Source organism: Tachysurus fulvidraco, chromosome 23 (genome assembly GCF_022655615.1).
Source record: "Tachysurus fulvidraco isolate hzauxx_2018 chromosome 23, HZAU_PFXX_2.0, whole genome shotgun sequence".
Lineage (NCBI taxonomy): Eukaryota > Metazoa > Chordata > Actinopteri > Siluriformes > Bagridae > Tachysurus > Tachysurus fulvidraco.
Window position 1 is genome coordinate 16072876 of NC_062540.1, and position 27419 is coordinate 16100294.

The 27419-nt window shown below is 38.2% G+C and overlaps 3 protein-coding genes across 7 annotated transcripts; 2 read left to right on the forward strand and 1 right to left on the reverse strand.

Annotated features, from left to right (window-relative positions):
- Positions 1–475: 475 nt before the first annotated feature.
- On the reverse strand, positions 476–5836 carry dtx3 (deltex E3 ubiquitin ligase 3). 5 transcript variants are annotated; one of them, XR_007139311.1, is made up of 5 exons: positions 5394–5829; positions 5159–5205; positions 3082–3882; positions 2750–2967; positions 476–2094 (listed from the first exon to the last, which is right to left on the reverse strand). XR_007139311.1 is itself a non-coding variant. In XM_047807384.1 (5 exons), exons 1-5 carry the CDS (start codon positions 5474–5476, stop codon positions 2019–2021), a joined length of 1248 nt encoding a protein of 415 aa, XP_047663340.1. In that variant the 5' UTR covers positions 5477–5829; the 3' UTR covers positions 476–2018. The 5 variants fall into 5 exon arrangements, 4 of the variants coding, with proteins under 4 accessions (XP_047663340.1, XP_027026482.1, XP_047663343.1 ...); XM_047807384.1 differs by having other exon boundaries at positions 2750–2994; positions 3086–3882; XM_027170681.2 differs by having other exon boundaries at positions 3086–3882; positions 5394–5823.
- A 2403-nt stretch (positions 5837–8239) lies between these two features.
- Positions 8240–12697, forward strand: ptges3a (prostaglandin E synthase 3a (cytosolic)). The gene is made up of 8 exons (XM_027170714.2): positions 8240–8463; positions 10191–10304; positions 10410–10479; positions 10576–10674; positions 10769–10858; positions 10945–11001; positions 11527–11554; positions 11684–12697. Coding segments are annotated over exons 1-8 (480 nt in total). The 5' UTR covers positions 8240–8461; the 3' UTR covers positions 11704–12697.
- An 8884-nt stretch (positions 12698–21581) lies between these two features.
- On the forward strand, positions 21582–25747 carry mipa (major intrinsic protein of lens fiber a). Its single transcript, XM_027170327.2, has 4 exons — positions 21582–22823; positions 23181–23345; positions 23509–23589; positions 24437–25747. Exons 1-4 carry the CDS (start codon positions 22464–22466, stop codon positions 24611–24613), a joined length of 783 nt encoding a protein of 260 aa, XP_027026128.1. The 5' UTR covers positions 21582–22463; the 3' UTR covers positions 24614–25747.
- Positions 25748–27419: the final 1672 nt, after the last annotated feature.

A 27419-nucleotide genomic window follows, 5' to 3' on the forward strand; every position in this document is an offset into this window, starting at 1 on the left:
CTGGGAAAGTGTGTCTGAGCCCCGAATAGTATCAGGAAGACGAAATACGAAAACGCTCTACCACCTTTAGTAGACTTAGATATTCTGAGGTACCAGAAGTCCTAGGTTTTGGAGCTTGAAGAATTGTAGCGTGTTAGAAGATGGGTTAGACACATGGAAGCTAAACCATTTAGAGCTGCATTTTGTAATCACTTCTAAACTTAACATACGAGTATTTATCATTTCATCAGTGTAAACAGCTGCATGGGAATTGCTTCTCTTTCTGAATATTATTCATATTTATTTAAATTACCCCTAATTTATGCATTATTCTTTCTAACTGTCTGGCTTGAGGTCTTAGTGACTTCACAAGAGAGAGCAGACATGCGAATCAACCAATTATGCAGCGAGAGCCTTCACTTCCTGTCAGAATTTTATGAAACAGTGTTTGTGCAAAGACTCCGTAAGTGAATAATAAAAACTCTCAGGCTGCATAGCAACTGAACAGAACTCTTTATTCAAGTATGAAAACATAAAGCACATATTGTAGCAGACAGGTGTTTCGTGTACAAATCAACACAGTCGTAAAGGCAAAACATGAACTCTGAATAACAATCGATTTTCTTTAAGAGGTTTACTTCTTCCTCCATTAAAATGAACTGCATAGAATTTTGCATGATTGGTGTTACTGTGTCATCCAAAATGATCTTTGTGTTGGTCCCTTAAAACAAAATGAGGAGGAAGATTTATATATATATATATATAAAAAAAAAAACATTTCAGACAGCTTTAGATATCGTCAGTGTTTCTTCTTTCCATTTCACGATAATATAAATTTGTTGTCATTAATCAACGTTCTCAACTCATCAGCAGAACGTGCTTCAGGTTGTAACTGGTGAAATCTTACTACAGAAAAAAAATTTTCATATCACCAGAAGATGCTGCAACAAATCACATGGCTATAGAATCACACTAAGTGTGTTAGTATAAATGAAGAAAGCCTGCTGACATGAAATAAATTCAGCACTTGACACTTGCTGTATCTGAGGCTTAAATATGATCTTCCATCGCAAAAGAATCCGATTGTGCCTTTCATTTGATTTGGGAGCCTACAGGTCTTTTTTTTAATGACATCATATAGACGTTTACACATTCAAGTCAATAACAGACATGCAAAAAAAACCCGTCCAAACAGTTTTGTTTGTTTGTTTGTCTTGTTGTTGTTGTTGTTGTTTTCAAAGCTGATCTTATTACAGCAGCAATTCTTCACTGGAGTTTTTTCCAACCATTAACCATGAATTAATAATAATTTTTTTATTAAAAAAAGTGTTTCTTTTTCTTTTATCTTCAAACATTAGATTAGTTCTAGCTGAGATAAAAAAAAAAAAAAGAAAGCAAAAAAATCTATATTAAGGATTGACATCAGCTTGTAGCCACTAAACTCATCTCTACATCCGCAAAATGCTGCGCATCTGGAAACACACCAGAAATTACTTCCAAATTATTACAGTTAAGAAACATATATAACTGCAAAGTGCCTTGTAGTGCCGATTATGAAAAACTAACAAAAAGCTAGGGTTTGGTCCAGACGATAGCAAAACATGAGCAAGTCACAGAAAACCTGCTGGATGGAAGAAAACAGAAAGAAAACAGGAGAAAGCCATTTGCCTAGAACATGAAAACAGTTTACTTCCCTACTACCTCAGCAGAAAGAAGTTAGTCACTGCTTCATTTAAAAGTCATCTCAGCAAACCACAGAGCTTTTGAATTTCAAAGTGCCGTCTCTGTATCCAATAAAATGGTGGAATGCACTGCACTCAATTATAACGTGTCACTTATTGCAAGAAAGCAATCACTTTTAGTTCAAGCAAAAAGAAACAAATCATCACAATCTCAGAGTTTGGAAAAGCCATCTGACCATCCCGGTACCGTACAATGGCTGTGATTTACATTAACACAGTGTATCACTGAATAGTCTGTGGTCAGTCTGGTCCACTTGCCAGATCACTAGATGTCCCAAAGTGCTGAGTTCCAAACGATCAGTCAGCCGTTATTCCTTTTTCCCGTAACTCCTCGGTCACACGCACGAGGTATGTAGGATCTGGGTAACCAAAGCTACAAAAGGAAAAAAACAAACAAAAAAACACATTAACTGTAGCAAATGTAAACACTATCAGAACCAAATGCACATCTTTCATTCCAGGTGTCATTTCTGCTTTGGCTAATTGACTTTTCCACCAGCAAAATTTTTATTTAAATCATAGGCAAAATCATAGGCACCTCTGAAACAAGCCATCATGAGTTGCCAATCGAAACAAACCATATAAACCAAAAAGATGTATTTTTAAAATGCCAAATCAAGGTGAAGCAAGACCAAGCAAAAAAACATAAGTAGACCAATGTCCTTTTATTGGACAACTTTAGTTCTGACTGTGTCTCAAAGAACACTTCTTATTTTCTAAGGCGGTCATCAAGGTACTGAATCTTGCCTGAGTTCTCTGCCATAGCTCACTTAAGATTACATATAACTACACCACAGTTCTACAGCTTTAAGACAGTTAGTGATATATATATATATATAAAGTCAGTACCAGTCATAAATAATATTCATTAAGCCTACCCCTGCTTCTCATCAAGTAATGTACACATGATGAAATTCATTATGCTTAAAGGAGAACAATACATCTATGCCTCTCTGACCTGACTATGAAAAGGGATTTCCAAAGCAAATCTGGTTTTATTAACAATACATTTATATGAGATGGCATACCATCGTGGTCCACCCCATATAGAGGTTTTGTGGTGGATATCGTTCCACGTGATGACATTATGCATGCCTGTGGTCATCGAGGTTCCTATAGTGAATATGAGCCGCTGTTCAAAAGCCCGTCGCAACAGTCGCAATACACGGTTTCCCTCTGGGCTGTCCGGTAGGTAAGCCACACGGTCTGTGCCTGGATATCGCACCCCAGGGTTCGGGTGCTCTTGCTGGAAAAATAAAACAATATACACAAACTAAAAGGTCAACCGTGTGGTGATGATTGCTATTTAATTCAGTTGAATGGCAAAATGAGAGAGCAAATAACAGTTAAATCGACATACTTACTGATTGGAACCCTGGAGGGAAGCTATAGATAATGTATAAGCAGCCATAGCCCTCATGCCCAGGCAACTCCAGGTCTGGGTCTCTTTCCACCATCATGCTACCGTTTGCTGGCTGATTCCCAATAAGCTGGCCATAAACGAGTCTGCACACAGGACAAGCCTTCTTCACCTGGAATGCCTGTTCCAGGCAAGAGCGGCAGAACGAGTGGCCGCACTTCTCCAAAGTGGTCTTCTCCAGCATCTCTCCCATGCAGATAGAGCACGTGGCACTGTCGTCTTCGCTTGACCTGCCTGCTCCTGAATCACAATCTGTCTTTGCTGAGGCTTCGTGCAACATAGGCAGAATGGAACAGGAGTCCATCTCAGTGCTTTTTCTGCACCTTTGCTGCTGCCTCTGCGATCGACGCGGCTGTGGAGGAGGAGGAGAAAGCAGAGTGCCCTCAGTGTCTTTTTCCACCGCTCCAAGACAGGGTAACAGAGAGCGCTTTCTCTTTGGCGCAGCTTCCTGTTTGGTCATCTCCTTGCGGGCACAGCGGCACAGGTCTATAAAGGCTTTGCGTGTGGCAGGTGACACTGGGCTTTCCATCACCCTGGGCCTGCCCTCCACTGGTGAGAGTCTTACAGCACAGCAGCCTCCGCGCTCTCCACGCCGCACGATTCCAGCGCTCAGTCCTTGTTTATCCTCAAAGTCAAGCAGCCATGGCCTCCCAGCTGCTGCCAAGTAATCCCACACAGCCTGAGACACCAGTACTTCATCGCTGCCCTGGCCTGTGCGCACACTCATCTCATCAGATGAAACTAGGCATAGAAATCAAGAATGTGAAATGACACAAAAAAAATACAGCATGGGTAATTTACATCTCTTCACATGATATGTAATACTACTAAATAAACATAGCAGACAAGCTAATTCTATAAAAGTGAGATTGTTTCCTGTTTTGAGCAGATATTCTGCAGAACTACGTGCACAAATTACATCAGCAATAATTCAGCCTAATTTTAAACTAATGTGAACTAGATTCATATGGATGCAAGTTGGTAGACTACTTTTATACACCTTAAGCTGTAGTTGGAGCAAAAAAATATATACTGCACTCAAGAAATTAATGTTGTAGAAGGTTTGTGCAACAAGTTAGTTCCTGTTCTCTCTCTTTTCAAGTTAATTAATCAAAAGAGCTGGATAGCACTAAAGCCACAGAACAAAACACGAAACAAGGATGCTTATTCCATCAACAAAAGTTCTATAGTAAACTCTTTATCGCACCTGACGCACAATACTATTTGCACTACCGTGCACTCTCACACTTTATATACATCACTGATCTGTCATATATTTACTCTATTCCTATTTAATACTCGTATTGTTTAGATTGTCTCACTTCATCTGTATGTATAGTGTGTTTTGTCTTGTTTTGTCTGTTTTTGTCTTATCTTGTCTAGTATTTATGTCTGTACTTTTGAGAGTCACCAGCAGCTGGAACAAAATTCCTTGTGTGTCAACACACTTGGCCAATAAACCTGATTCTGATTCTGGTGATATTCTACATCTCTCTGAAGTACATGCATGAAATACATCAGCAAAAACTGGCCTAAATGTGAACTAATATGACCGAAGACATACTCTTACTCATCCAACTTGGTAGCTAATATATATATATATATATATATATATATATATATATATATATATATATATATATATATATATATATATATATATATATAAAAGTAGCGCGCGACGTTACCTTTGTTCTCCAGTAACACACCACAGATAACGAGTTCTTCTTTCACGGAATATTCTAGACTTCTCAAGTCAGCTTTAGTTGCGTGTGTGCGTGTGTGCGTGTGCGTGTGTGCGTGTGTGCGTGTGTGTGCGTGGAGGTTGAACGGGGAGTTGATCGCAACAGCAGACGTTAAATATCAACAGGCACCGTCGCCGCGGCGCAGAATCGAATCAGCTGTTCCAAAACACCGGATAAACAAAGAGCTCGCGCTTCTCTCCCCGCCTCCAACACCTTCACATTTATTATTATTATTATTATTATTATTATTATTATTATTATTACACTTTTACCTTGTGATCCCATAAATTCTCCCTTAACGGCAGGTTTGGATACAACCCTGTTACAGAAAAGATGTAAATATAAAAAAAAATTACTTTTATTGTCACATCACACGGGACACGAAGAAACAAAGCAAATAATAGAGAGGTGGTGCAAGTTTATATCGTTCATATCGCTGTTTTTAAACAAATGCATTATAAAAAGAAGAAAAAAGAATGAGAAGAATTGCATTGTGTATCATCTCACCTCCTGTGCTGCCGGAAGAGCTCAGTGCTATATGGTCGGTAATCTACAGCACCCTTAAAGCGGTTCAGCTCCGATGGAAGCATAAAGACAAGCGTTGCATTGGGTTTACCTTTATAACAAAGGGATTACACCTGATCTTGACCGTATAAACCGATGCATTTCGGTTCAAACCGAGTAACATCCACAGTTCACGTTAACGCACGAGCGCTGTTTTGGTCCTCATTTTTCTCTCCGGTTCCTTCGTCCCATTCTTCCACACCGAGGAAACGTGTGGAAACGTAAAAACATGTCCGAGTTTATCACGGTCTGTCAGGATAACCGTGGTTTATTGTTATTATTATTCCTTTACTATAAGTAGCCGGTCACGTGAAGTGGGTGTCATGTTTCCCTGATCTAGTTTCCAGGACCCGTGATGACGGAAGCAGGAAGTTCGTCACTCGGATCGCAGGGGGATTAAAGTCCAGTGTGGACGCTGCACGGCGCCATTTTAGAATGGCAGCTTTTCAATAAGTGTATCGGATTAGTTTTATGTCTTGGGTTGATTGCAGTGTTCGATTATTTACAAACTTAATAATAAAGATGTTTGCTTCAGTCTCTAACGTTTTAAAAATATATTTTTATATACAAGACATTTTCCTTTTGAGGCTGGTTCATCTCAAGGCTTCTTCCTCTTCGTTTCAGGGTGTTTTTCCTTTCCATGTCACCTCTCAAGTCAAGACAAGAAGCTTTTATTGACATTTTAACCATATATAGCTGTTGCTGTACACAGTGATATGAGACATTTCTCCAGGATTGTGGTGTTATATAGACAGAGCTATAAGGACTTAGTAAGTTAGTCCTAGATACACATAGTGCATCTGTGTGACCTGGTGCAAACATTGGGGGACAAGACAAAAAACAGACAAGACAGTGCAGGACAAAACACAAAATGACAGTGCAAGACAAAAGATAGTACAAACAAAAAATACAAGACATTACACAAAAGATAATACACAAAAGACAATAAACAAAAACAGCCCCGATCAGTGTAAATACTGTTCAATCAATATTGCATGTGCAGAAATACTGGAATGAACAGATTAGTATTATAGCAGCAGTTACATGAGGTAATGTAAAGTATTGTGAAAAACAGCAATCAACTGAAATGTGAGACAGCAAGTGCAAAGAGCACAGTGTGCAAAACAGCATGTATACAGTTTGATGGATGTATATTGGAAGAGTGTGTATATGGTGTTGTTCTGTGCAGTCCATACAGTCGATGTGCGTGTTGTGCTCAGTACAGTTCCGTTCATTTATTACGTCTGGCTTGCTCATTCAGGATAAATGTATACCTTTAATAATCATATCCTTAATGTATATATATTTATATTAATCTGCTTTGAACATATCTAACTTACAGTGAATGATTTTTTTTACCTGCATTATGTGGCTCAACTAGCACTTAATTTACAACTAAAGTACATCACTATAGAAAAATCAAAAGCAAAAACAAGTAATTCACTCATTTATTTATTTATTTATTTGTTTATTTGTTTATTTAATTAAATATAAAATACTGACTCCTCTGGATGCCTTCTGATTAAATCAAGTCAGGAAGCTTTTATTGTCATTTTAACCATATATAGCTGTTGCAGTACACAGTGAAATGAGACAACGTTTCTCCAGGGTGATACATAAAACAAAGACAGAGCTAAGCACTAAGTTAGTCCTAGATATATAAAGTGCATCTGTGCAACCTGGTGCAAACAGTGCAAGACAGGACAGACAGTGCAGGACAAAAGTCAGTGCAAACAAAAAATTCAAGACAATACGCAAAAGACAATAAACAGAAACAGCATGTAAAAAAGAGACAGTGTAAATACTGTATATTCTAACTGTATTAAACTGATGTGGGACAAATTTAGCACGTTAGCACATTAAGCAACATGATCATACTATGATAATGATACCCCTTGACTAACTCTAGGCTTGTTAAGTGTCAATACTTTAACATTACTCACTGTAAGATGTAAATTGTTTAAAGAATAAAACATATTGGACCACAGCAATTTCCTAACAGTGCTTTTTTTCCATTTGAAATTCTGTAAAAACAAACAAATTCCTGTTATCACTTAACTTAAGCAGCTGTGACCTAACTGGCCTTGATTTTGCTCTGTTTTGCAGTTTATAGTGAAATATGACCGACACACACACACACACACACACACACACACACACACACACACACACACACACACACACACACACACACACACACACAGAGAGAGAGAGAGAAAGAGACAGAGAGATTATGTTACCGAGAAACTTGAACATGCAAAGCCTTCTGTTCTGAAGACACTGGAGACTCCTCTCAAGTCCAGTTTATGATGTTAAATCAAAATTTCTGCACACACACTATGAGGAATGTTAAGTGCTCTTGCACTGCTTTAAAATTACTTTATAGAGGTATATTGGTTTTATAGTAAAAATATATAGGTTCTGTACTTGGTTAAACCCATAACACTGACTTTTTAAATAAGGTAACCATCAACGTTAGAGTTATGACTAATATAATGATGTTAGCTGACTAGCTTGTTGCCATCTCTTGTCCTCGATTATTGCTATTATTGCTTCCTTTGTAGTCGGAAATGTATGAATTTTTGAAGTTCACCACCGTAGAGCTGTTCAAGCAGCTTTTTAATGAGCTTTCCGTGCCCTGACAGAGCAAACAAAATACTTTTTTGTTTGTTTTTTATTTTGTAACGCATATTATACCTACTAGCATGTTTTTAGTTGCTAGGAAGCATGCACGCGCCGCGTCATTGTGTGCGCGCACACTCACACTTCCTGAACGCGCCGTAGAAGACGCCAGAAAGTGCGAGCTGCGTCATCGTGCGCGCGCACCCGGAGTACAGCGGAGACACGCGAGGAGTCAGCAGGAGCTGTTGTGCTTGTTGGTAGCTGGTTCTTTTTGTGTTTCGCGAGTGTTTATCAAGCACAAAGCAGATCCGTCATCCGTCAACGACGCCGTCACTTAAAAAAAAAAAACTGTTTCAAAATTTTGCAGAAGGCTCAAAGTTGATCCCGACATGTAAGTATTTTAATTCCGACAAAGATGTGCTAACTTATTAGCTCTGTAGCTAGCAGTTAGTTAGCCAGCTAGCGGAGAAATTACGGCGAGTTCGGTTTAACACGGCGTTTATAGACACCAGCATTTATTTATATAAAACACCACAACTCGTTAAAACAACAATATGTATTTAAATCGGTATTATAAGGCCGTTAGAGCGGTTTGTTGTCAGCAATGCTAGCCTGCTAACATGAGGTAATTCAGCAGGCTAACTATGCTAACTGGAGTTGGCCTCTACTTAGCGCTCGAGCTCGTTGGCGAGAAAGCTAACTGTACCAACACCCGTGTGGCATTTAGTATATAGTTTACTAATAATAGTACATCGTTATGGATTGGTGGTCTCTGATGCTTATGGAAAATGGAAGTACTTATTTCACGATGCCTGCTAACGCCCACTATACCATACTGGATTAGCATTACTAGCTTTTTTGCTTTTCCCGCTTTAACAATCCTCTAACTGAAATCTGCTTCCTGTTCCTATGGTTTCTAAAGTTTCCTCCAGACTCCTGATAATCGTGGAGTTATTCGTTCATCTCCATGCATTTGTTTTATTGTTGTCGGTTTTGTAGTAAAAAGCGTGATGTTGCACCGTCGGATCCGCGCTAGATGACGCTAGCTCGTCTCAAAGCGGCTTAATGAGAGAGATCCGTTTATTTAAACACGCGACCTTGAGGTGACGTGCGGCGTCAGACGTGACGTTATCAGCGAAGGTGAATGATGATTCGTGTTCTCCCGTTATTAGGACCTCCGAGAGTTTTGTAGCTGTACATGTTGCACTAGGGTTGCCAAGGTAACGTCCGCTATCCTCTGACCATCAGGGTCACGCGACATCTGTGTACAAGCTGTCAGAGAGAGCTGCTATATATCTGGTGTTAACAGGATGAAACCAGGGATGGATGAAGTCTTCAGGTTATTCTAGGTCACACTCCGGTCTAGGAGTACACCATGTCCTGTACATTTTAACGGTTTCCCAGCTAATTGAGATAATGAGTTAATTACCAGCCCTTGTTCAGTTCAAGTAAGTGCACCGTACTACAGAACCCAGCAACAATAACAATCAGCAGTGTTACTGATAACTGATGCTCAGTACTGGCTGAATCAGTATCAAAACACTGATGCATTAAAGTGAAGGTGATGTTGACTGACCCAGCGCAGGTCGTCTCGCACGTGGCCATGGTACAGCTGATACTGAATCGGAACAGAATTTATGCTCTTGGGTTATTTGTTGTTTGGTTTCAATATGATGAATAATTTACTTAACTAAAAATGGATGAGGCTTATAAAACACTTGAAAAGTACCAGTTAACCAGCTTTTGTTCACCGGGAGCAATACAACAATGGGAAGAGTAAATAGACCTTTGCCAGTGGCCCCTAGGAATAACAATCACCCTACCTTTACAGGCACAGTGTTGGCACTGAATTAATGATTAGATAATGTAAGTAAAAACAGTTCTGTATCACATCCCCATACATATTTTCTCCCTATGTAAGTTTAATATAATCATATGACATTTAGTACATTTTCTGTAGTTGGTCTAAAGCAGAATTGAATCACTTCCTTAATGTGAATGAACAGCGCTTGGATGCAAATGGATCGAGGCATGTGAAGTTTAGTCCCAATGCAGAGTTTCGTGCAAGTTTTGAATGTTCTGTTTCATTTGTGTAATTGTGATTTGTTTATTCCACAGGCAGCCATCAACCGCTAAGTGGTACGACAGACGGGACTCTGTATTTATTGAATTTTGTGTAGAAGATAGCAAAGATGTTGATGTGAAATTTGGCATATCAACACTTACATTCAGGTATGTTATTAAATGCCAACATGTTGATTGGAAATGAAATTGACTGCTTGTTTCTGTAGATGCATGTGTCCTTTTACATTGTTTGATTTTATGTTTTCTGTTCAGTTGTGTAGGTGGAATTGATGGCATCAAATATCATAATGAAGTAGAACTATTTGAGGCCATTGACCCAAATGTAAGTATATTAGAAGGTGACTAACTATGAAAAGCACCAGAGTGGCTCTGCTGTCTAGTGTAATAAGCAAGTTCTTACTTTCTTTTTTCTTTTCAGGAGTCAAAACACAAACGGACAGACAGGTCGGTGTACTGCTGTCTACGAAAAGCAGAATCCGGGAAGTCGTGGCCGAGGTTAACAAAAGACAAAGCAAAGGTGAGATTTTGTTTCTTTATTGCTTGAGTGAAATGAAATGAAATTGATTTGTTGGTCAAGAATCTTATTTTTTGTTCTTTTCTTTTTTATTAAGTTTAATTGGCTCAGCGTTGACTTCAATAACTGGAAAGACTGGGAAGACGATTCAGATGAAGAGTTGTCCAGCTACGATCGATTCTCGGAGGTAAGTGTCATTTCTATTGATGAAGTACTATGAAATGTTTTACTGAAATTATTGCCACTTAATGTTTTTACTGTTTATTTTTACAGATGATGAACAACATGGGAGGGGAAGATGATCTGCCTGACATGGATGGTGCAGACGATGTAAGTATTTTCTAGTAACGAATGCTTCTCTTTGTAGTCATATTTACACAGCTGCACTAAACTGAGAAATCCTGTTCAAAAATTTGACACGAAGGCCTTAAAAACCATACACAAAGTTCCTCCTGACCTTATTTATGTATTTATGTATTTATTTGATAATGAAGATAAAGCTGTTTTCATAGACCAAGTAAGCACTCATTTATATAAAAGGATGCATTTACAATATAGTGCATGGAGTGCAGGGAAATCTGATTTTAGCAGTCTTGCAATCCTGCTTTAGAAAAGTGATAAGAACCATGAAGGCAATGCCTACTTCATTAAAGTTTAATTACTTTATGGTATAGATTTCGTTATTTGACCATAATGAATAAATAGCAATGGGAATGTAAAAATAAAGCAGATAGTGTTAGTAGGGGTAATAACATTATAAAACACAAACTAATTGTCTTTGAAAATCACTATAAAAATGTCCAGTAATTACTTGGTGTGCTACTTCTGTTTTTTTGACTTTGTTTTAAATTGCAGGAAGAATCTGCAGATAGCGACGATGAAAGTAAGCACTTATTTTAGTAAGCTCTCTATAATGACATAAAACCAGATGTACACATTGTGTGAATATTGTGTGTGTGCTGGTCTGTGTAAGGTGATATAATTAACCATAATGTCTCTAAATTATTTACAGAGATGCCAGATCTTGAGTGAAGCTACAAAAGAAATGCTGTGGCAGAAAACAAGGAACATTGCTTAACTGTTATTTGGAGAAAATAAATTAAAAGGTAGATTTGGGGGCAAACATTTAATAAAAAATACAGATCAACAATCACACAACAAAATTCCTAAATTGAAGCTGTTTTCCAGGCTCTAAGTGGTCCACTAGAGCATACCATTATGTTAATGGCTGTCAAGTCATCAACACTGCGTTCTTTACCTTTTTATTCTGCATGGACAATTAAAGTTTTCCATGATGTTTTGTGAATTCTAGCTATTGTTCATTTACTCAACAGTGGCTGTGGGAGAGGATGGTGCAGAGTTTGTTTGCCTTTCCCCCAGTGTCAGCGAGGAACCATTATATAGCATATGCACATTGTAATTCCCAGTGATTAGAGAATTTCTCCCCCCCAATTTACATTAGACTCTATTACTCAATTCCTGGTTGACAGTAAATCAGCTTTTTTTTTTTTTCAACTTTTATGTTAATTCAAGTCTCAGTTTGTGAGTGTGTGGAAGTGAAGCAAACATTTTTCACAAATGTGTACAAATACTAGCCAAAACATTTACTGGATTTAACTACAGCGACATTTAAAGGTGAAGTTACCCGTTCTGCTTCACCGGGAGACATGTTTTGTTAAATTTATTTTCCATGAAATAGATCGACGTGTAAATCAAATATGTTCAAAGTCCATAGTCCTGTCTGTACACATGGCTTTCCCAAATGATTTCAAGTTAGTAATCCTTTATCGTCACACTTGAACGTGTAGCAAGCATTTGAGCACTGATATCTTCCATTTATGTGAAGTGATATATAATGTAAGCTTCACCGCTGTACAGAACAAAAGGGTAACTTACCAATAGCTGACCAAATTGTGATTGCACTCCTAATATCAATGCAAGTGTGACTAAAAATGTTGAGGAACTTAAGTTTGTTAAACGCAGTGGGGTTTTGTCTACATATTTCTAATAAACTCTGTCTAAACAATTTTCACATGTGTTGAGTAACCCATGTAAGTCAGTCTCTTGTTCACTTTTATTGCCTTTTTGATCCAGTGCAGCTTAAAGGTGAGGATTAATCTCACTATCTGGCAGCTGTCAATTAAAGGAAAGATCTACCCTAAATGACTTGCATATTTATGTTTATGATATTCTGATTCAGATTTTATCCCCCAAATGTTTTCATCAAACTGTTGGCATTAACTGTTTCCTACATTACCCATGATGCAGTTTGACTGCCCTGATAGTTGAGGCAGAAGGAATGGACTACTTGCACTCAGAGATATGACGTATTGATATGAAAAGGCAAGAATCTCATGTTTCCTGTAGCACAGTTTACATTCAGTATAGTGGGACAGCAACATCCATCCATACAATAGTGTTGGGATAATGGTAGCTTGTGTGCTTAGGAGATGACTTGAGAGAACATTATTAATCCTCATATCGCAAATTCAAGTTTTTATTTTCATACTACGTTAAGTTTATGTATGACGAAGCACACCATCTGACACCTTTTTCCAGCTTAAGAAAAGAAGCTTTCTTGTTTATACGATAAACGTCGTTGTTGGTTGTTTTTGGAAGCTCTTGCAGGCGTCGGCGTTAAATAGCCCCATCGCCATTAAAGTGGACAAGCCAGGAGCAAATTGGCTTTTGCGTTATAATGCAGAATTGTTTACACTTATACACAGAAGTTAAAAGTTGGATGTGTACAACGTTCTGTGTGTCCAAGCTACAAACGCTCATATTTTGTTACAGTGTATGTAGTGAACAGCCATATTGATTTGATGTCACTTGCTGAACTCGGAGTTGAGAACACTGAGCTGAATTATCTATATATTATTAATAATATTTTTAGTAACTATATGCCAAATTCAGCAGAAGTTTTTCCTTCAAGTAGCTGTTAGCCATAGCAATGCTGAAGTGCTTTAATCTGTCCAGCTTTGTCACCACCTCAGTAGCCCTGGCTATAGCTCAGTTTGTGTACACTGTTGTTTGTAAGTGGGAACGATAAATATGGTGGCTCTTATCTTAAAGCTAAGTTCCATCAAATTGGTGACACAATCCAATTCAAACATTTAATTAAGCAGCCGAGTGTGAACATTGTTTATAAATCCAAAAGTGACTTTGAATCATGGTGCACAAGCCTAGCATGTGATTATAGAGGATTCCAATTAGGTGATGCTAAAGATACTTTAACGATTTCCCAGTACTGTTAATAGAAAGTCTGTGTATATGTAGAGTTGACAACCATAAGCCTTAAATGAAATGCCTTGCCAAAAAACTCTGGCTTTCAAAGAGCAAATGAATTATTGAGCTGCCAGGTCTTAAATTTAATCTGGATACATTTCAACATGGCTACATGAAACATGTTTCAATGTTGACACAAGGAAATTTCTGCACCAACAATCTGTATTGCAATACAAGTGCAGCTAAACCTCATGAAACCAGACATTGGTCGAAATTGTTTAACTTTTCTCCTGTTCACTTCTTTACCAAGTGACGGATCTAATTAGTTCAGAAAAACCAACAGACTACATTTACATGATCTAAAGCAGGGGTCCTCAAACCCTTCGTTGTAGACAGGGATCTATTTACCAGTGAAATAAATTTCAAGAGCTGTTAGTCCAATCTTCATTTCATGAACAGTGTTTGTTATTGATTTTTTTAGCCCTGAAATTGTACAATTTTATCCAAATTAACCTAGTTAAAACTTTTTGAGTTATTCAGGTTTGCAGATAAATAGGTAAATAATTACTAGAATGATGAGAAACTGGTGATGTTTGATTTCTATGCATTTCACTGTGTCTATAAGTCATAGCATTTAAATGTATGTTATATAATATACAATAGAAGCCCACTCACCGAGGTGACACATACTGTGAGGAGATTTCTGCAGCTTTGGAGGACAGACCAGATAGTCCCATAGTGTTTTCATGTAAACTCAAATGCACATGGGAGAAAAAGCAAAGGAATGATTGCACTGTAAAATGGCAGCATTGACCACAAAGTAATGCATCGTCCGACTTTCTACATAACTTTGACGCAAGATTCCAGTCTGCCTGCACATGAGCATCCAGATGATTGATAATTATGATGAGTGGAATATAATTGTAAGATACATTTTAGCATATTTGATGGTTTTATACATAATAGCATCATGTGAATTTAACAAAATATATATTTAAATAAATAATAATTTCATAGATTTACCTTCAACGTAATTGTTTAGTATCTAATGTTTATATTTTTAGTTTTGTGTCAGTTATGAACTAAATAAAGTATGTAACCAGTATAAATATAGGATTCATTATAAACAGCTGGAAGAACGTTAGAAATAAATATGCTTACAGGGTAAGAGGAATACTTTTATGCATTTCCCTTTTTTTCTTCCTTTCCCCCCCTATATATATATATATATATATATATATATATATATATATATATATATATATATATATATATATATATATAGAGAGAGAGAGAGAGAGAGAGAGAGAGAGAGAGAGAGAGAGAGCTTGGTAGAATCTTTAATGTGCAAGGAAACAGACAGGTATAAATCTCACAGGAGAAAAAAAAATTACATCCACCTTTAGTAACCGCCTGGTCAGGCTAGTCTGTTTGTATTTCAAATATCAAATACATTTGTTATAAAATAATCACTAACACATAAATAAAAATAAATATTGTATCACTACTCTTTTACAGACCAGTTATTAGGTTAATGTGGCTGTGGTTTTGACTTTAACTGTGGTAGAATTTTTTGTTTATTAATTTTTTTTAATTTATTTTTTTAATTCTAGTTTTGTGTACAACAGGTTTAAATCCAAATACAACTTCCGATGCAGATATTTTGAGTACTTTGGTTGCATTGTATCAACCAGTGTGAGTGAGTGATTACAGAAAGTCATGCCATGTTCAAGACATTGTCTTATTTGTTAGATAAGAGACACCATTTTGTTATAATCGTAAACTGAACACTCGATTTTCCACTTTAGCTCTTCTCAAGAACAACCACCACAGAATTTCCCAATTTCTACAAAATAAGGAGACATAAAGAGTGACTTTATAGTGCAGAAGAACAGAAGCAGTCACTTTTACAGCATACTCGAACACAACGAGCCAAGGCAGAATGAGGATGAGAATAGAGAAAAATAATTATTTCTTATCTTTGAATCCATCAAGAAAAAAACTAGAGCTCCTTGGGTTTCCTTCACATTTTGCAGTGTTTTATTTATCGGGGTGTGGTAGCTCAGTGGTTAAGGTCTTCGACTCCTGATCAGATGGTCATTGGTTTGAATCCCAGGTCCACCAATTGGCCCTTAATCCTCAATTGCTCAGGTGTATAAAATGAAATAAGAAAATGTAAGTCACTCTGGATAATAGTATCTGCTCAATGATGTAAATGTATCAAATAATTCACAGGAGAAACTGAGGAGATCCAAACGTTCCCAAGCTTATTTGAAATATTTAATCACATTTCAAAACCTTTGAATATTTTTATATTTTTATATTTTATAGTTTGTTGATTGTGATATGTCTTTGCAAACCAGTAAACCTTTTATACAAGAAGAAGAAAAAGAGAACAAGAAGGAGCTGGGGAGCTCCTCAGCACTGGAGCTCCCCAGGGTTGTGTTCTGAGCCCCCTGCTGTACTCACTGTACACATATGACTGTGTGGCCACTTCCAACTCCACCACCATCAAGTTTGCTGACGACACTGTTGTGGTGGGCCTGATCTCCAACAATGAGAAAAACGGCCTACCTACAGGAGAGTAAAAACCAGAGAGATGTTGCCAGGAGAAGAATCTTCCCCTTGAACGTCAGCAAGACTAAGGAGTTGAGTTCAGCACAAAGCATGAGCAGTCATACCAACCGCTAAACATCAACGGTACTCCAGTGGACGGAGTGGACAGTTTCCGATACCTGGGTGTTCACATCACACAAGACCTGTCTTGTGTGATGTGAACACCTGGGTGTTCACATCACACAAGACCTGTCTTGGTCCTCTCACATCAACACCCTGGTGAAGAAGGCCCGGCAACGTCTGTACCATCTGAGACGCTTAAGGGACTTCAAACTACCCTCTCAGGTGCTAAAAACTTCCTACACTTGCACCACTGAGAGCATCCTGACAAGTAGCATCACTTTCTGGTTCGGGAACAGCACCATGAAGGACAGGCGAGCCCTCCAGAGGGTGGTGCTGTCAGCTGAACGTACCATCCACACCGAGCTCCCTGACCTGCAGCACATCTACAACACGTGGTGCCGGACGAGGGCCAGAAAGATTGTAAAGGATCTCAGTTATCCCAACAATGGACTCTTTTCTTTGTTGCGTTCAGGGAAACGCTTCCTCTCCTTGAAAGCAAACACAAAGAGAACGAGGAGAAGGTTCTTCCCACAGGCCATTCAGAGTTTAAACCAGGAAACACCCAGGATCTGGATCTAGATCTGGATCTAGTACTGGACCTCTCCCCTTCACTGTTTTTCTGCACACCTTTTTTGCACTGACACTTTAACTCTGGATTGTCACTTTAACTCTGAACTTGCACAGCACGGTACCACTTTATACACTTTATACACACCATACTGCACACTTTAAGGACAAGAATTAAAAACCATATATATATATATATATATATATATATATATATATATATATATATATATATATATATATATATATATATATATTCACTTTTTATTATTTTTCATATTTTTTATATTTTCATATTTTATATAGTTCTACTTTTGACCTCAAATTGCATTCCTTATGTTTGAATACAAAAAGCAAAAAGATGCAAAAAAGCATTTCACTGCATGTCATACTCTGTATGTATGTTTTGATTTGAATTGATTTGAAGAAGAAGAAGAAGAAGAAGAAGAAGAAGAAGAAGAAGAAGAAGAAGAAGAAGAAGAAAGAAGAAGAAGAAGAAGAAGAAGAAGAAGACGAAGAAGAAGAAAAGAAGAAGCTTTTTCTAGGACTGAACAGACAGAACAACCACCAGAGGGAGTCCAATTGTTGTTTTCTCACCCAGCAGATAGATGTGAGGTAGTCATTTCCTGTATCAGCCATCCACTGAGCCTTTCTGTGATGAAGGCAAAAGCATGTGAAATGTACTTTAACACGTTTAAACCCACCACTTCAGTTCATTATTGGCATATTATTTAGTAACTAAAGTGGAACTAGGCTGCACTTTAACAAGAACATTACAGTCACTACACTTTACTCTTGTAGAAGTGTCACTTTACTCACTACACTTTACTCTTGTAGAAACGTAGTTCTCAGCCTTGTGTCTAGAAACCTACTATATACTATTACATTCTAAACGTGGATTTGACCATCCTTGCCATTGGGTAGAGATAAAAACCTCCTAGAGGTGATAATGGATTTTTGTTATTATAATTATTAGAGTATTACAGTGAGCAAATATTTTTTTTTATATATGTTTTATATGCATCCCTCTAGGGTGATATTGGCCACCGCATTAGCTATGCTCATGCAATCAGATCTGAAAGAAAACATGGCTTACACAGATAAGTGTCAGTAAAGGCAGTAGTCAGTTAGGCCAATAGCAAGCAGTTATTGGCAAAAGTGCATGTCAAATGTTTATGCTGGGATTTTAAGTTCTAAATAACATTTTTGGTTAATTGGTTAAAATGTAAACTTGGCTGTGTTCTGGCAACTAGATTTTAATAAGTGTGTTGAGATTTGTAGCAATATGTGGACCTGATGAAGTGGTCAACGTGTTCCAGCAGCCTTTACTCATTGCCTTTGAGAGCATCTGGACTTGCCAAGCTCTGGTTTAACTGCTGTCATAAATTTAACCACAGCAAAATGGCCTAGCAAAAATATGTAATGCAACTGATAATTGGGAGGTTGTGATAAATAAAATCTTTTTTTTTTTTTTTTTTTTTTGCTTGTTGTTTGTTTTTGTTTTTGCCACTTGGATATTACCACATTTTCACACTGAGAGAAGTGTCACTCGCTAAGTATTGTGATCTCTCTGAATTGTAGTTAACTGAAGATTTCCCAATGGCATTGTGTGGTTTGGGGGTTTAATGTCATGGTTGCTGCATGACATGCTGGGTTTATGTCAGCATTCTGTGAGAGGGTTAATAACAAAGTCCCCACGCATGCAGGTTTTTACAAGCCTGACCCATACTCTGGCTGCTCCATCCACAAAAGGTGGCTTACTGACACATGAGCAATTTAAATCCACGGCACAATAGAAATGTACAAACTGACTGCCTCTGCAAAACCATTACCACTTCGTCCTACAAAAGGATTTATTTACATAAGTAATGCACTTATGGTGAAGTTTGGTACTTTTACCACCTCTGTTCAGTCCAGAATGAATGTCTCATGAGGTGAATAATAAAATTCAATTGTTTTACTAATCTCTCTTAAAAACACTTCTTTCACAATTACACAATATACTATTCAAAGCTCTAGACTGATGACTAATACTTCATGCCATGTGAACCAAGAAGTCATATACAGTACATCTGCAACTAGTTGCACACGTTCCATAATAAATAAATAGTTTTAGTCAGTGGTTTGTGCTTCAGGGGACATTCTGATAAACTAGTTTTTCTTATTCTGTAAATCACTTGTTTTACATATTTTGGTTTCACACTTAGTGGGAAAAGATTAGGTGCATTCCTGCATTTTGGGTTTTCTTGAACTAAAATGATTGTGTACAAACCCTATGCTGGTCATTTTTCAGCTGTTTTTAATTCTGAAAAAAAAAAAAAATTCTCCAATATGACTTCTTACACTCACTGGGAAAAGACTAGGTGATTTTTTAATTTTTTTTGTCCATTTTGGCTGTTCTTGGCTGACAGGAGTGTTGCAACATCCATCCTTCGAGGCTTAATATTTTGTGCATATTATAGTGATTATAGTGTAGTACTTCTCAGGAATATTACCATCTTTTCCTTCTAATCTTCACATCTGGCTTGTTCATAATGGATCTAAACCTGTAAAGCCGCCTTGTGACAATATCTATTGTTAAAATGTATAACTTATGTAACACTTATGTAAGTCTCTCTGGATAATGGCGAGGTCTGCCAAATGGCATAAATGTAAAACCTTTGTATGATTGAAATTCAGTGGAATTGAGTTGGATTATTAATATTTTGTCATTTATTTCATGTGTGTGTTGTTAAAAGCATAATTCAAAATGACTTGGGGACAGCAATGTGGCACAATGGGTAGTACTGCCACCTTAGAGCTCCAGGGATCGATCCCAGGCTCAGTTTACTGTCTGTGGTGTTGAGTTTCACAAGTTTTTGCCATGTTCACATGGATTGCATTCACCTTCCTTAGTTAACTCCCACTGTAAAACACCTTGCATATAAGGAGATTGAATACGCTAAATTGGCCAAAGGTATGAGAAAGTGTGTGACTGGTGTCCCATCCGAGGTGAATTCTCCTGCTTTGCATCCAGTCTTGCAGACATAGGCTAACAAATCCTGTGAAAACAAATGTCTTGTAAATGAGGCAGGATTCAGTCCTAGGTTTTGGCTGAATAGTTGAGTATAATGGGTAATTGGTAGTCTTGGGGTTTGAACTTCCAGCCTTAGCAGCCACTGGAGAAGAACTTAACCACTGTACCACAACATTATCAACCACTTTAGAAGGACATGTGAAAAGAAATTGCACTGTGTAGGAGAGAAAGAGTCATTGAGTCATTAGTGTATGACTCTTAATATGACTCTTGACTATTAATGTCTTAGAATTTTATTTTGGGAAGCATAGCTGTCCAAAACTATTCACACCTTCCTCTATCATTGCTTGTGCAGCAGCGTAAGTTCAATTCATTCTGTATATAGTGTCTTAGCGTACCCTTAATTTATACTGGAGCAGTTTTTAACCTATGACAGCAGTTATTTCTCTGATAAATATGCTCTCTAACAAGAGCGACACAAATCAGTGAAGGAAACTGAGAGGACTTTGTTAGCCTTGTGATTAAAAGGCAAATGGATGAGGGCAGCATTATTCTTTCAGTGTTGTCCAGCTCTGGATGATAGAGGCTCAGCTCCAGCTCATCCTGCCCCCAACCCCACAAACATGGAATTTCCAGAGCTTTATTGCATAGCAGCAGTCAGCAAACACAATGTAAAACTCTGCATAATCAATTCTAGTCCAAACAAACTGGCACAGTCTCGACCCAGCAGACTGCGTCGCAAATGGACTTTCCAACAGGGTTTGAACAGGGTTCAAATAATTGTAGAAAAAAAATCCAGACCCTTGAGTGCATTAAATTTTTAGAAACTTTTCAAATATTTACCATTTTATTTCAGTTTTTTACAATATTTTAGACCTTTTGGTACCTTAGAGTTCACCTTCAGTTTTTCAGTCACAGAATGCATCTTAAAAAATTGGCATTGGATTTAAGTTAATTTTAAAATATGCTAAATGCTAAAATATGCTATAATGTGCTATAATATTTAAATTGCTGATCAGATATACAATGATTGACTTTGGTTCAATCAGTCCTTCATTCATCTTTATTAAGGACTTTATCCTGGTCAGGAAAGCAGTGGATTCGGAACCTCAGAATCTCAGTAAACTAAACTAAACATGGGCTGGAAATACTCTCTGGATTGAAAAGCCTTAAATATACCCATAAACATTATTGGAAGTGGGTTATTAATTGTTTTGCACAGATTTCCTAAAATTTGAAACACTGGATAAAGAAATGTATTATAATAAGTTTATATTTCAGTGTATGTTGTATTAAAAAACGTTAAGTGTTATAAGTATTTTAGGCTCCCATAGTTACTATTCCCATAGTTCCCATAGAGCTGTGTATATCCAGGTCGTCCTGCTTAACTAGACAGATTGCACACTTCTTTCACTTCCTTGTCAGCGCGTAATCCTCACTATAAGGACACTAGAGCTTTTAGAAGCCAAGGGTTTAAAGTATACAGTAGTCTTGGGGAAATTTATCCCTATAGACCATTTCCTTTCCTATTTTGCTTTTCTCTTCACAGTGTCTTGGATCATTTGCGGCCTGTACTCAAGGCTATGCCTAATTCTGAAAATAATAACACCAGACTCGTCAGATATTTTCCATTGAATTTGCACGTCTATTTAAAATCTGAAAAAAAATCTGATACAAATACAAGAGCAAAGACAAGTTTGTTTTGCAAGCATATTACCAGACCCCAGGAGGGTTGAACTGAGGACAGAGATTGTGAAAGTGTATAGCAATAAAACTGAACTGAAAGTAAATCAGTGGCATTGCAGCTGCCCATGAGCTACAGGTTAGAAAGCATAAGTTGGAAAAGAGTTAAGTATTTCTTTTTTGACTTGTATTGTTCAAACACCCCTCCCATGGGCTTGCAGGGGCTGATGGCGTCACTCTGGCCCAAGGGTATTATAAATACCCCCTGCATCACTGGCCCCAACATCAGGGCTGAATGTCTGCAGGACATGCTCACCCTTTGTCTGTCTATCTTTATTAGCACTACTCTGCATTCAGACAGATGCAGACACCAACAGCCGTCAGATCCAGACACAAATCTTTATGACAAAAATTGATGATTCCGCAGTAAAGTCAGGTGTTAGAGAAGCGTCTGTGCTTTATTAGTTACCAAGCTTTGTTTTTAGTATCCTTCCACCAAAATATATTAGGCTCCTGCAGGTAAATTTAGAAGTGATATTTGTTATTTGTTATTAGACATACTGTACATATCGTTCTTAGATTACATCCCTCCAAGTGTTTTGGCCTCACCTCTGCTGTAGCCATGTGGGAGTTCCGGTCCATGGCTTTCTGGCGGGCCGTTTTTGCCGAGTTCTATGGCACAATGTTCTTTGTCTTCTTCGGTCTTGGTGCTGCTTTGCGCTGGACCAGTGGTGCTTACAACGTGCTCCACGTGTCCTTCTGCTTTGGGATGGCGGCTGCGACGTTCATCCAATCCATCGGTCACATCAGCGGTGGCCACATCAACCCGGCCGTCACCTTCGCCTACGTGGTCAGCTCCCAGATGTCCCTGTTCCGTGCTTTCTTCTACATCTGCGCTCAGTGTTTGGGGGCACTTTCTGGTGCTGCTGTTCTGTATGGAGTGACGCCAGGTAACATGAGGGGCAACCTGGCTCTCAACACAGTAAGTAAACTGTGCCTTGCTTCAGTTTTCAAGTTTCATCTTTAAAAAGTGTTGAGTGCGTTCCTGCATTAGGCTTTTGGGTTTTCCTGAACTCAAATGATTGTGTACAAAGCCTATGCTGGTCATTTTAGCCATTTTTAATTGATGAAAAAAATCCCCAATGTGTGATTGAATCCAAACAGCAACTGTATGTATAATAAGTTAATCAACTGAACCATGCATTCATTTCAACATTTGTTCAGTAAACTTAAGAGTGTAACAGAAAGTGATCATTGCTGTTGGTGTGGCCACAGTGTTAATTAAAACAGAAATGCTGAATGCTGACTCTGCTTTGCCTCTATGACTTTTTGTGCCTAGCTGCAGCCTGGTGTTAGCCTCGGGATGGCCACAACCATAGAAGTGTTCCTGACTATGCAGCTGGTGGTGTGCGTCTTTGCTGTAACTGACGATAGGCGAAATGGCCGTATGGGCTCTGCTGCTCTAGCCATTGGCTTCTCTGTGCTCATGGGCCATCTGCTTGGGGTAAAAAGGCAGCCTTGAGAGGCGTTCTTATTAGCATTCTGTTTTTTTTCCCCCCCTTTTTTTAATTAACTCAAGCTCTTAATGTATAATTACCCCTTACATAGCCAAAGCTTGTTGTGTTTGACCATAAGAGTTGTTATTGATTTGTGCCTAAACCTTTTAGATATACTACACTGGTGCTGGAATGAACCCTGCCAGGTCCTTTGCACCTGCTGTTCTTTTCAGGAACTTCATCAACCACTGGGTGAGTATGGATTTGGCAGATGGTTTAAACTAAAGTGACTTACAAGTAAAAGAGAATATTAGGAAAGAGAATCTGAGCATAGAACTGATTGCAATAGCCCATAATCAGCTTAGAGGGATATTAAATCACAACCTAAAAGTCATACACACACAACTTTAGAAGAGCAGTTTATATCTCAAACCAACTAGTGCCTGCAAGGTGAGTTGCACCTGCAATGAATACACTGAAAAATGTTTTGCCTCTTGTTGCCTCTAAGGCCCTGTTCACACCTGCTATTAGCATTGCTATACTGTATATATCCTTGGTATATCAGATCTTTTGTAAAATCTGGAGAGCTTAGTATGTGAGTGAATAGGATTCAGTGTGTCCTGGGATTGCACTGTGATCCAATCACTCAAGGCACTTTTGTGGGTAGTTTGAGACACACATCACCACATAACATTTGTAATGTGAACGTAAAAGCCTCACAATGTCCCCAGACAGCAAAGGTCCAACTAATTCAATACGTGATAGCTGGAAAATATTTAACCAACATAGAAATGTTTTAAATCATGCCATTTAGAAGTTTTGTTAGTAGACCACATGACTGAAATGCTTGAAACAGGTACATGAGATATGACATGACATAGGACTAACAAAACAAATGTAAATGTAAACTAATGTGATAAATGTGTGCAGCACCTTTCCTCCAGAGGAAATGATGTATGAAATTTGAACACAAGCGGTCAGTAGAGACATATGTGATCAGATCACTTGAATCAGATGTTAATACCAAGTGTGAACAGAACCTAATATCCCATTCTGGAGATCAAATCCTAAACATCTATTTTTTAATCATCTCTCACAGGTATACTGGGTCGGCCCTTTTATCGGCGGTGCTATGGGTGCCTTGCTCTACGACTTCATTCTGTTCCCACGTATGCGTGGCTTCTCTGAAAGACTCAACATTCTTAAAGGCAGTAAACCTGCTGAAGCTGAGGGCCAGCAGGACCCACGGGGCATGCCCATCGAGCTCAAAACATAAGCTCTATAAACAGTCAGGAAAGGCTGTCGTTCTCACCCTTTTCTCACCTCAACTCACCGAACGCATACACGATTCACTGTGCCCACACTTATACCCTTTCAATCCTCCTTGATCTGCACCCAGAGCCAGGGGGTGTTGAAACATCTCCCACATCACCTTCACCTCAACTCTTCAGACGGCACGACCTAGAACGAGGCTTAGTAGAAGACTTTGGCATGTAGGGAAGCGCTCTGTGGCTACATCTGCTCAGGACAGGGGCGTCTCTTTGAGTTGTAGTGTACTTCAGTAGTGGAAAGCTTTCCGGGTTTCACAGTGTTCTTGAGTGTTCGCTATTGTTTTTGCAAGTTTTCAGTTTTGTTTTGTTTTTAACTCTTAATATATTATAGAAATTTAAAGCAATTTAAAGGCGACGGAGACATACTTCTAGTTGTGTGTGTGTGTGTGTTTTACTGGCGTTTTTATTTTGGCTTTTTATTCCCATTATACCCTGTTTGTATTTTGTTTTTCTAAGTGAAAGACACCCCCACTTTATCCAGCAATGTGTTATGAGAGAGCATGCGTTACAGTGATGTTGTCATGCATAAGGAACCTCTTAGGCACGATAAGGTCAATGTAGAGGACACTTTCGAGAAGCTCATTGCTTTTATAAAATGGAGACAGAAACATGATAAAATCCATGGAACCAACTACTGAATGTTGGAAGCTCTGCTCAAGCTGTGGCATAACACACTCGGTGGAAAGGGCATTCTGTACTCTTCCTCATACTTGAGCTCACAGATGCCAATGACTGCTTAGTCACTCTGATCATGTGACTGTGGCTGCACTGAATTTCCAACAAAATGTAATTTATTAGTAATCATATTTACTATAAATAGCCCACAACGTGGTGTAGTCTAACAGTAAGCTTTGGTTGCTAAGCAATATAACAGACAATGTTTAGGGGCTTCTGTGGGTAGAAACAATCCCTTTTATAATTCAAATTTTTTGTCAGTTTCCAGTAGTTTAAGCTCATTAAGCTCAAACCTGTGTGTGTGTGTGTGTGCGCACGAATGTGTGAGACTCTGTGTGTGAGTGTGTGTGTGTGTGAGTGTGTGTGTGTGTGTGAGTGTGTGTGTGTGTGTGTGTGTGTGTGTGTGTGTGTGTGAGAGTGTGAGTGTGTGTGTGTGTGTTTGAGTGTGTGTGTGAGTGTGTGTCTGTGTGTGTGTGAGTGTGTGTGTGTGTGTGTGTGTGTGTGTGTGTGTGAGAGTGTGAGTGTGTGTGTGTGTTTGAGTGTGTGTGAGTGTGTGTCTGTGTGTGTGTGAGTGTGTGTGTGTGAATGTATGTGTGCACTTTTATATGGGATGGAGCTCTGATTGCTAAGCAACATAACAGACAAACATTTGGGCTTTCTGTTGGCAGAAGTTACTCAATAAGCTGTAACTGTATTGAGGATATTAAAAAGCATTTAAAGCACGGCTCAGCCAATCGGAGGTTACCGAGCTGAACCCATCGCTTTTAGAATTCCCATTTTTATCAGTTTCCATGTCTTTTTTTTCATTTTGCACTTGCATTAGTGTACGTATCAAATTGGCTCAAGAAACATTATATACATTTTTTAAAACATAAACATATAAGTGGGAAGAATGTAGGAGCGTTTTAAGACGGCCGCAGCGTGCATCGAGACAGAAAGCTCACCTCGTTGTATATTTATTTGCAGTTCATTTTAGAATTTCTATTTTTATCAGTTTCCATCAGTTTAATCTCGTTATACAGAATCGTTTAACTGGTCATTTCAGTGTCTAGTCTGTTATTTATCTTAACCACAACCTCAGACACGGAACTCCCTTCTTAATACACGTGTGAGTTTCTGTACTATATCAAACATGTGAACTGACACTGTTTGTCTTCCTGCAGGGTTTTGGTTTGTTGATTGTATTCAGCTTGCTGCTTTTTTTTTGGCATGCATTTCTTTCTGATTCAAAAAACACCCGTCACTATAAGACTCAGCATGAGTAGGTTTCTTATTTCTTTTAACTGGTTTGGTTACTTCTTTTGTGTTGAGTAGAAGTTGAATAGATCAGACCTGATTTGTTGTTGACCTCAGCTTATTTGTGTACTTTTGGTGAAAATGCATGAATAGAGTTAAGTTGAGCAAATGTTGTTTTGAATGAAAATCTAGTGCATGAAAGTGCAGTGATTTATTTATACATATATATATTGTATGTATACACACACATATATATTATTTATTTATTTCTCCTCTGACTGTTTATTTATATGGTTAACAGATTTGAACGTCTGAGCGTTTGCGTTTTGGATCACCAGCACCCGCATTTCCTGCGCAAAGATGTGATGCTGGTAGGATAATGATCTTTCTCCAAGCTTCACTTCTAACCCGCATGTGTCCTGTTGTTCCCTGAGCAGTGAATTCAAAGAAATGTACACGCTCTGTTTGAGTGCTTATATGCTGCTTTTTTATCACTCTAACCTAAACATTTCATTCAGTGAATGTTTCCATGAATAGAAATCACTTGTGCTCGAGATAGATAGGTAAAGATTTCCATTTTTTTTTTTTTTGGTAATTCCACATTTTAAAACTAGCCAAATATACATTAATGATCATTTCATGTCATCGACTGTCACTTATTTATTATAATAATACCAGAGTGAGGACCATGTGTGTTATTCACATCTGTTTACAACACTGTGCTGGAGCCTATATAACTTTTTGTTAAGGATACGAAAATAAAGCATGCACTTGCATTAGTGTACATATTAAATTGGCTCAAGAAACATTATAGAAATTATTTTTAAACGTAATTATATA